This window comes from Rhipicephalus microplus, chromosome 3 (assembly GCF_043290135.1).
Source record: "Rhipicephalus microplus isolate Deutch F79 chromosome 3, USDA_Rmic, whole genome shotgun sequence".
In the NCBI taxonomy this organism is placed as follows: Eukaryota; Metazoa; Arthropoda; class Arachnida; order Ixodida; family Ixodidae; genus Rhipicephalus; species Rhipicephalus microplus.
Genome location: NC_134702.1, coordinates 134,755,393 through 134,765,577, shown reverse-complemented (window position 1 = coordinate 134,765,577; position 10,185 = coordinate 134,755,393). Strand labels below are relative to the sequence as shown.

The window sequence follows — 10,185 nt, the reverse complement described above, 5'->3', positions numbered from 1 at the left end:
GTCTGACGAGGACGCTAGGTGGCGTCGAGCGGATCGGACGCGTACGTCTCGGCTCCTGAAAATTTTGCATGTTTTTGCGTTAAACTTCGTGGCTTCTTTAAAGCAAACGCAGAGTGTGTCTGGAAGTATGACGTGATCATTTTGACACCAAGTTATCGGGACAACGACACCGATTTCTTCCATTCTGAAGTGACCAAGGACCTGGCATGCCCAGCCGCCAGGCTAGGACTAGCGGCGGACCGGGGAGCAGTGCATCGACTACCAGCAACTCTCCTGGGCGTGCCAATGCAGCAGCCAATAACCCAACGGACGACGACCAGGTAACGGCAAGGGAAGCCATGGACACGGACGATCAAGATTTGAGCACAGAACTGGGCTCTGCAGAAGATTTCGTCAAATACTCCCCATCGTCTGACGAGGCGATACAAGTGGAGTCAGCCAGCGGCGACGCGAGCGAACACCATGAAGCTTCAAAGGGAGCTGACGACGAGGCGAAAGACGGTCAGTGGCAGCTTGCTCTTTCATTACGCGAACGTAAGAGACTAAGGAAGCAAGCGCGGGCCATGGAAGATCCCAGGCAAGTTGGTGATTTTCAGCAAACTTCACTAAATCTTACGAAAAGAACAACTAATGACTTAGCGTCTCTTGCAGACAGCAGCTTCAGAGACAGCGAGAGGAACGCGGGTGGAAGTTACGGAACGCCTGAGCGGGCGCACGGCAGTAGACGCGACGCGTCGAGTGCCATGAGAGGCCGCCGACGCTCACGTGCGACGCCTCTACCTAAGAATGATATGAAAATTATTATACGACCCAAACCAGGGCTCGTGGTGAGAGACTTAAAAACATATGAAGTGGCACGAGCGATTGCACGTGCATGTGGAGACGCGGAAATAGGCAGAGGTGACAAATTCCTGCTGCGCCTCCGGAATGGATCCAACATTATCATAGCAAGTACTCCGCACGAGCACGTCGCCGAGCAAATTTTGAAAATCAAGGCGCTCGACCTCAAGAACACCAGACATCTCGTAAATACCTACATTTCTACACCGGAGGGGTTTCTCAATGGAGTTGTGCACGGACTGGAACGTGAAACACCGGAAGAACTTCTCAACAACCTTAGAGTACGCACACAGGGCGTCACAATTGTGCAAGCACGCATGTTGGGAAAATCTGAGACGGCAATGATAACCTTTGATGGACCCATTGTGCCGCGTTTTGTGTATTACTTTGGTGGTGAGATGCCATGTCTACCATACCAACCCACAAGACAATACTGTAAACTGTGTAAAAGCCAAGGCCACAGGACGGACGTCTGTCCAACAACCACTGTGAATGTGTGTGGCGGCTGTAGGCTTAAAGACCCTCCAAACGACCACGAGTGCGTTCTCAAGTGTGCACTATGTGGCGGGGATCATCCAACGGCGGCAAAAGAATGCACTAAAAGGCTTAAGAAAGTCCCCCAACGGGGAAAAGAGCAGGTACAACAGCTTAGACACGAAAATGGACAACGATCTCCAGGAATACTGAAGCGTCGGTGGTTCAGCACCGAAAGGCAGGATATGGATTTAACGGAGGGGTCCGACGCGGGATCACGCTCCGGATTCCGGATCTCGATCCAGTTCCCGCTCGAGATCAAGGTCCAGATCGAATTCCCGAGACCACTTCAGCCCCAAAGGCAATCGGCAAGAAGAAAGCAAGACGAACAAGAACAAGAAGCTCAAGAAGACGCAGCAGCAGCAGCAGCAGCGGCGGCGGCGGCGGCGGCGGCGGCGGCGGCGGCAGCGGCAGCGGCGGCGGCAGCGGCGGCGGCGGCGGCGGCGGCGGCGGCGGCGGCGGCGGCGGCGGCAGCAGCAGCAGCAGCAGCAGCAGCAAGCGCAATCAACACGCACACAGCTCGCGCGACTAGAGCGAGAGCTAGAGTTAATGCGTGTAAGAATGGGGGATTTAGAAAGAGAAAATAGGCAACTTAGAAGCCAACAAAAGCAGCAGCAGCAACAATCACAAGAGAAACCCACTCAATCTTCCTTGGCAGGACAGCAACAGCAACAAAGCGTATCAATATTGAACAGCGACACTGTGGTGACGATAGCTATTCTGAAAGAAGCCGTAAAAGAAATAGTTCTCTCCATCGTTGAACAGGTCATGGGGCAGGTAGACAGAAAACTCGACGTGTTGGAAAGAAAAATTCAAGCGCAACAGATAGAACTCACGAAGACGTTGAGAAAGCATACCAATGGCAGCCACATAAGGGAAAAAGCAGATAAGGCATACAACAGGCCGGGCCTACTTATTATGACACAAGAAGATACTGACAATGCATAAGCGACTAAGAAAAACTACGGAAGAGTGTGACATATGGCAGTGGAACTGCCGGGGATTCCGACGAAAAAAGGAACAGCTTTCACAGCTGGTGGCCATGCAGCCGAGGCCACCTGCTGTGATAGCTCTCCAAGAGGTGGGAATAAGGCCAAGCATGCAGAGTTATGACACTCATGGTGAAGCTGTGAATAATAACGAATGGAGAGGGGCGACATTAGTCCACAAATCCATAACCGCAATACAGCATAAACCAATAGAAGGAATCGAAATCCCACATATCATTATGGAAATCCTATATAAAGAGAAGAAAAAGAAAAGCATTTTCATCCTGAACATTTATAGCCCACCTCGACAAAGAAAGGCAACTTTCCACAAACTCCTTGAAGATTCAGCAAAACTAGCGAAGCAGAACACGGTCATAGTGGTGGGGGACTTCAATGCAAAAGACCCAAGCTGGGGATACCTCACTCAGGATGCCAAGGGCAGAAACATAGCCCAGCAAATTAAAATTACAGGTATGACACTCCTGACGGATCCAGCAATGCCAACAAGACTAGGAAACAGTGACTCCAGAGACACGACACCGGATCTAACTATGTGCAAAAATTGTCAAGAGGTGGAATGGCACAACACTCTAGAAAATCTAGGCAGTGATCATTACATATTATGCACCACTATACACACAGATCAGATACGTAAAAATATTGGCGTTGCCAAAATAACTAATTGGCATGCGTTCAGAAAATCACTGCAACAAAGGTTGACTGCCTCAGATATAACAAACTTGAGTGATTGGTGTGACGAAATAAGGCGTCAAAAAGAAAGGTACAGTAAAAAAAATTACGCGATCAAGCAATGCCCCTGAGGTCGACTCACACCTACTACATCTTTGGGAAGCAAGAAAAAGCCTTACGAAAAGATGGAGACAGAAACGTAACCGTGAATTGAAAGAAAAAATCAAAGATATCACCCAGCGCGCAGAGGATTACGCCAATCAATTAGTTGCAACTAATTGGGCCAATTTCTGTGATTCACCCAATGAAACGCTGAGTACGGCCAAAACATGGAACATACTGAAAGCCATGATAGACCCCACGAAGACAAAAAATGAAAACAGTAAAGCCGTTGAACGATTGCTGCACTTATACCCAGGTACAAAAGAGGACCTCATTCAAGCCATGCATAAAAAATGCTTTGGGGAAGACGGAGCGACGCCTTCATATCAAGGAAGGTATAAAGGATCACCGCAACCTGATTTAGACAAGCCTTTTACGGATGCTGAGATAAGAGCAGCCATATTTAGTAACAAGAAAAACACAGCCGCGGGTGCAGATAAAATCACCAATGGTATGATCAGGAACCTAAATGACGAAGCCATTGAAGCTCTCACTAAATACATAAACAATAAACAAACATTGGCTGGCTGGAACTGTCCCACCAGAATGGAAACATGCGATTATGGTCATGGTGCCTAAACCAGGAAAAAAACTTGCCATTGAGAACATGAGACCTATCTCGCTCACGTCCTGCTTAGGAAAAATATTTGAAAAACTGGTGAACACCAGGCTCCTCAACCATCTCGAGAAGAACAACCTCATGCCCGAAACTATGTTTGGCTTTCGCTCACACCTTTCTACGCAAGATGTTCTACTACTTTTAAAAGAACAAGTATTAATGGACATCTCTAAGGTAGGGGAAAACGTCGTTATGGCAGTTGACATGAAGGGAGCCTTTGATAACATCAGTCACAAAGCAATCACAAGCAAAGGTCTGGAGGAAGCTAACTGTGGAGAACGAATGTTCGACTACGTCAAAAGTTTTCTTAGTAACAGGACTGCAACAATCAAGCTGGGAGATTACGAATCCGACATCATTAAACCTCCAAACAAAGGAACACCCCAAGGAGCGGTCATTTCACCGACACTTTTCAATGTCGCCATGACAGGCCTTGCAGGAAAACTCAAAGATATTGCCGGTCTACAACATGCGATATATGCAGACGATATTACGGTATGGACAACCACAGGCAGCCTAGCAGAGAAAGAACATAGGTTACAACAGGCAGCTAACACCGTAGAAGAGTACGCAAGGATACGGGGTCTTCAGTGCTCAGCCGAAAAATCAGAGCTCATTCGCTTCACGAAGAGAAAAGCACGGAGGATCGACCCGAATCTAAAGCTGGAAGTCAAGCTCGACGGAAATGTCATTCCGGAGAAAGATACCGCACGCATACTAGGAATGTGGCTTCAAGCTAATCAGAGATGTCTGCACACACTAAATCAACTCAAAACATCAGTACAGCAGATCTCACGCATGATCTCGCGAATAACAAACAACCATAAAGGCATGAGAGAACAAGATACCCTAAAATTGGTCAAAAGCCTCGTCATCAGTCGCATTACATACTCGCATCCATATCAAATTATGAACAGGGAAGAGAAGGAAAAAGCAAACCAAATAATTAGAATGGCCTACAAGACAGCCCTGAGATTACCGCGGAATACTTCAAACGACAAGCTGCTGGCGCTTGGTCTTCATAACACAATTGAAGAATTATCCGAGGCCCAGTTACTAGCGCAAGAAAATCGCCTTCTCCAGACCCCAACAAGCAGAGCAGTCCTAACAAAACTAGGGCGCGATACTTTACTACAAACACACCAAGAAACTAAAGAAGTACCAAGAGAATTCAGAAAATGGTACACCGTATTGCCAATACCAACCAACATGGATCCTACTCTGCATGCTGGAAGAAGAAAGGCAAGGGCTGACTACATAGAGAAAAAGACAAGATTTTCGAACACGGCCAGATTCACTGACGCCGCGCCTTATCAGACCAATGCAAAGAGATGTGTGTGTAGCCACCGACCATAGAGGGAAAATCACAGCCTGCGCTACAATAGATCAGGCGTCGACAACACAAGCAGAAGAAGTTGCCATAGCACTCGCAATAAAAGAGGGATGGACGCGAAACGCTCCATTAACAATCATTTAAGATTCGCAAAAAGCTTGCAGAAACTATCTAAAGGGCAAAATTGGAGCACAAGCGCTCCGTATATTGGTTGGGACAGGATGGGACCCCACAGTGAAATACGTACAGGCTGTGACTTGGGCACCGGGGCACGAAGGCGTGACAGGGAACCTGCGCGCGGATGAGGCGGCTCGAGGCTTCACAAATCACCGAGCCACTCAAGCCAATGCAAGTGATGACCCTACACCCGTGGACCCTTGCTTCGCAACAATTTTAAAGTACTATAGAGAAAATAAGCAACTGTATCCACGTCCTCACAGCAAACTCAGCGCTGCGGAGGCAACAGCGCTAAGAAAAATACAAACTAACACTTACATAAATCTGCACACTCTTCACCTGATCTACCCCACGGCGTACAGAGATATGTGCCCGTGGTGTGGAGCCACCCCAACACTCTTTCACATCACGTGGGAGTGTGCAGAGCACGACGAAGAACACGACACCACTGGCACGTGGGAGGAATGGGAGGCGCTGCTGTCTAGCCCAGCCCTAGTGGATCAGCTGCGACTGATCCAAAGAGCTGAACGGATGGCTCGCGCCAGTGGGGCCCTGGAATAGGGGCACCACCCTGCCGGAGAGACTTCGCTCTCCACCCCGTATATTCTTCGGGGCACTGGAGTTCAAGCCTGTCTGGATTATGTATATAATAAAGTTTTGTACTACTACTACTACTACTACTAGTCTGACGCCAGGCGCGGCCAGCGACCGTCGGTGCGGCCCGACGGCAACCGGTGCAAAATGCGACATGCTGCATTTCACGCCGATGCCATAGAGTGACATTGTTCTAGGCCGATGCGTTACCAAGACAACGCTGCGTCTCCCTCCTTTCGTGACAGAGGGACGCCAGACGTGCTGAAACGTGCATGCGTCAAAGCAGCGCAGCACGACGTGCACCTGCGAGTAAACCGCAAGACCGGCGCCTGGCGTAGCAACGCCGGCGTGACGCGACGAAATGAACGCCGGCGAGCACGCGCGCCGCGTCATGTCGAAATGTATTGGCGCCTGACGATGGCATGTACTGATGTTCTCACATGACACGCATCTCAAGATTATTATGGTTGCACCAGTCACATACCTTCGTCATTCATTGGCGTCCCGTAATACCAAATTTGACTTGTGCGAAGCTAGCAAAACGGCCGCGAGCACTCATGAGTGTCGCATGTAGTCCTGTTGTTACAAGACACACATCTCATGTTTATCATGTTTGCACCAGTATTATACCTCTTTCATCTATTCACGTTCCGTAATACCAAATTTGGTATAAGTGAAGCTGGCGAAACGGCCGCCAGCGCATCATGAGCGTGGCATGTAGGCACGTTTTTACATGACACGCATCTCATGAATATCATGTTAAGGTCTGTCGCTTGTGTTCGCCATATAATTATGTCATACCATACCAGTTTTGCAACATGCCATGTGAACGAAACCACCACAAGAGCTGCAGGACCATTAAATGTAAATTATCACATTCATGACATACATGTCACAATTTTCATGTTATGATTAGTCAAATATGTTCTTCATACAGTGATGTTATGCTATACCAAGTTTGATTCGAAACCATTATCGAAACGTCTAGGAGAGCTAAAAGGCGTAGGCAGATAGATAGATAGATAGATAGATAGATAGATAGATAGATAGATAAATAGATAGATAGATAGATAGATAGATAGATACCCTCAAAGTCGCCGAAGTTAGCTAAGAAATGCTTCGCATTTAAAACTCAGGCCGCTGCAACGGCAAACGGAAGTAAGCATACGCTAAATTCAAAGGCGACTTTCTGAACATAGGTTTAGGATTACGTTGGAGCGTGTGTCATCGTCTATGGTTTGAAATTTTTTGACACCTCCGCGTCGCCTTATCAAAGTGGAATGCTTCTCAAATATTTAAAATACTGATTGTGCCTCATTGGCGGGTAGACGTCATTATCAGAGGCATGTTTGGTCATGTGACGTTACAAGAAAACGATGCGAAGTTGGTAGGAGGCTCAACTTTACTAAAGATCTCTTTACATATACATGGTGACGGCAGTGCGGTGCTCTCAAAGTCGAAGCGAGAAGACGGAATAGGTTGTCGAGGCTCCGCCGCTAAGGAATGAATTAATGACAACAGGGAAAAAGAGTGCTTGATACGGGACGGTGATAGGAGGATGGACAGGGCACTTGAAATGCGATAGTTACAGAAGCTTCGCGCATTAGACCTAAGCACAACACAACACAGTATCTGCGCAGAGATATAAATAAGTCATCACGGCAAAACAGTGCTATAGACACGGGGCGTTGATGGAATGACAGGCAACAAGAACCTAACTTTAGTTCCATCATCATCCCCTGTCTTGCCTTCGCCACAAGTTTCGGCGCCGTTTTCCCATAGCAATATCTCCCATGTTTTCAGCTGTGAAATCTCATGCAGTTTGTCGAATGTTCTGAAAGAGATTTGTATTGGTCTTTGCGTGCAATACAATTGTGGTGGTGGCAAACAGGCAACGCGAAAAAGGAGCCGCTGTTCTGCTCTCCTGAAGCCTGTCTAAAGCTAGGGTCAGGCGTGAAGTCTGCCCCATACGCTGACCTAAAAGGGGAAGGGACGCTGCAATCACCCCCCCCCCTCCAATCGGGAATTCTGCGCATGCTTATAATTAAAAGTGGCACTCGTATAAGCACCAGTCCCCTAATTGAAAGTGATCGTGGAAATATTTGTGCATGGTACTATACTATGTCAAAGGAAGCCTTAAATACCAACCACCAGTCTTGTTAAAATCTAAGCGAGCATGTTTTTTTGTAGCAGATCCAAATATGGACACACCCTGCACGCAAGTGTTCCCTTTAGCAAGGAACCGTCTGTTCGTTTTTGCACGTGGACGATGAAAACCCTTCGCCATAAAATTCGACCTTGGTCGCCTTTGGACAGCCGTTATCGGTCAAAAAACTGCGAGTTGTGCGTGTAGCCATCAAACCACGCAAAATTGTCGCCACACCAAAAGGCGACGTGTACCGACGTGAATGCCAAACAATCATCATCACAGCCTGGCTACACCAACTGCAGGGCGAGGCCTCTCCCATGTTCCACCAATCGGCCCGGTCTTGTGCTTTCTGCTGCCACGTTATACCTACAAACTTTTCAATCAAATCGGCCCACCTTTCTGTCAAGGTTACACCTATCTTTTTCCTTTCCATCGCTTGCGGCGTCGTCCTCAATTTAAGCTAAACCCTTTTTGTCAGTCTTTAGGCTTCTGTTTCGTAGGTAAGTACCGGCAAGATGAAGCTGTTATATACCTTCCTCTTAAGAGATAGTGGCAATCTACCAGTCGTGCTTTGAGAATACTTGCAGAATGTGATACACCTTATCCTTATTCTTCCAGTTACTTCACTCTCATGGTTCGGCTCCGCAGTCGCTACCTGTCCCAAGTAGACGAACTCTTTTGCAACTTCTACAAGGGCACCTCTACCTATGTCGAAGAGCTGTTCTCTTTCGAGGTTGTTGTTCTTTTCTTCAGAATAATTTGTAAGACCTACCTTTCTGCTCCCTTGTTTAATTCAGTAATCATGAATTGCATTCGTTCTCTTAGTTGCTCGGCAATGCAATGTCATCAGCGAAGCGCAGGTTACTAAGATACTCTCCTATAACTGTTATTCCTAACTCTTCCTAATCGAGGACGCTGAAAACCTCCTGTAAATACGTGGTGAATAGCATTAAAGAGATCGTGTCTCACCGCCTTTGCACCTCTCTTTATTGGGAATCTGTCCCTTTCTTTATGGAGGGCTATGGTGGCCGTGGATTCGCTGTGGATTCCATAACTATGGGGGTTGCGCTTTCCGTATTGCCGAAGGAACGACAGTAACCGTCATGGTGGAATGGTCGTGGCAATGACATGCGCATGATTTATTCTTTACGAACACAGCGATGAGGCATCCGAACCCGAGCGTATAGGCAGCGTCAATGTGACAATGATGACACACAGGAGAAAAGGAGTACGGTGGAGGTGCGCGCACATACTAAGAAGAAACACTCTTTAGGCGTGAATCTGACCGTCGTCGTCTTCCTGGGCGAGCTCCTGCTCTTTGGCGAATCCCAGGAACACCTGCGAGTCAAAAAGAAACCGGAGTATGTCCGTCAGCGGTCTGCGTCATGCTTTCTGCGGAATCTGATGAGGCTGATGGAAACGTGACAAATGTTGCCCATGAAGACACGCAGCGTGGGCCATGGTGCTGATTGGACCGAGTCTCGCATAATTTTAATTTGGCCACATGTATCGCCATGTGCGTTTAACCCAACGCAACCTGCTTTTGACTTCATCAATTCTCACAATCTGCTGATCCTCATAACGCAAAAGTAACATGCGCAACGCAGCTCGGGAACCCAGGGTCTTGGACCCCAAGTTCTCAAACTCCATATTAACCCAGGTCGATAGATATTTTATCGCGATAACAATTATACGGGCACTCCCATGCATTTTGCCATCGCCGTCCCGTATACAGTCCAGACCGATAACATTGCCGCAATGGTCGCAAATTGCGGCAATCAGGAAATAGGCACTTTGGTCTTCTGGGCATGGTCGTGCACGACGTATCTTGCATGGAATCAGCAGACGAATCTTCGTATGTGCTGTGATCAAGAGCACGAAAGACGCTGCGCTGGCTGCAGCAACCACGTTTTCTTACGGCAGCGTCTTGTGCTACGCCAGGTCGCATGTTAAAGAGGTGAGCTGCTAGCCTTACTTCTTACACCATTCCAATATGTTGCTACCGCATTCAAGGTCTTGCCTTTGCAGCGAAATTGTGCCTTTTATATATTCGTATTTTTCAACCGGGTCGAATACCGCAGAATAGCTCGGATGTTTG

At 47.8% G+C, this 10,185-nt stretch overlaps 1 protein-coding gene across 10 annotated transcripts in view; it reads right to left on the bottom strand.

Moving 5' to 3' along the window:
• Window positions 1-9,193: 9,193 nt before the first annotated feature.
• Window positions 9,194-10,185, bottom strand: part of LOC119171581 (cholesterol transporter ABCA5-like) — a 113,803-nt gene continuing 112,811 nt past the window's right edge. For all 10 annotated transcript variants that reach the window (XM_037422361.2, XM_075890258.1, XM_075890255.1 and 7 more), the window contains one exon: window positions 9,194-9,425. In XM_037422361.2, coding sequence (XP_037278258.2) covers window positions 9,357-9,425 — 69 coding nt within the window. In that variant the 3' untranslated portion in view covers window positions 9,194-9,356. The remainder of the gene's footprint in view (window positions 9,426-10,185) is intronic.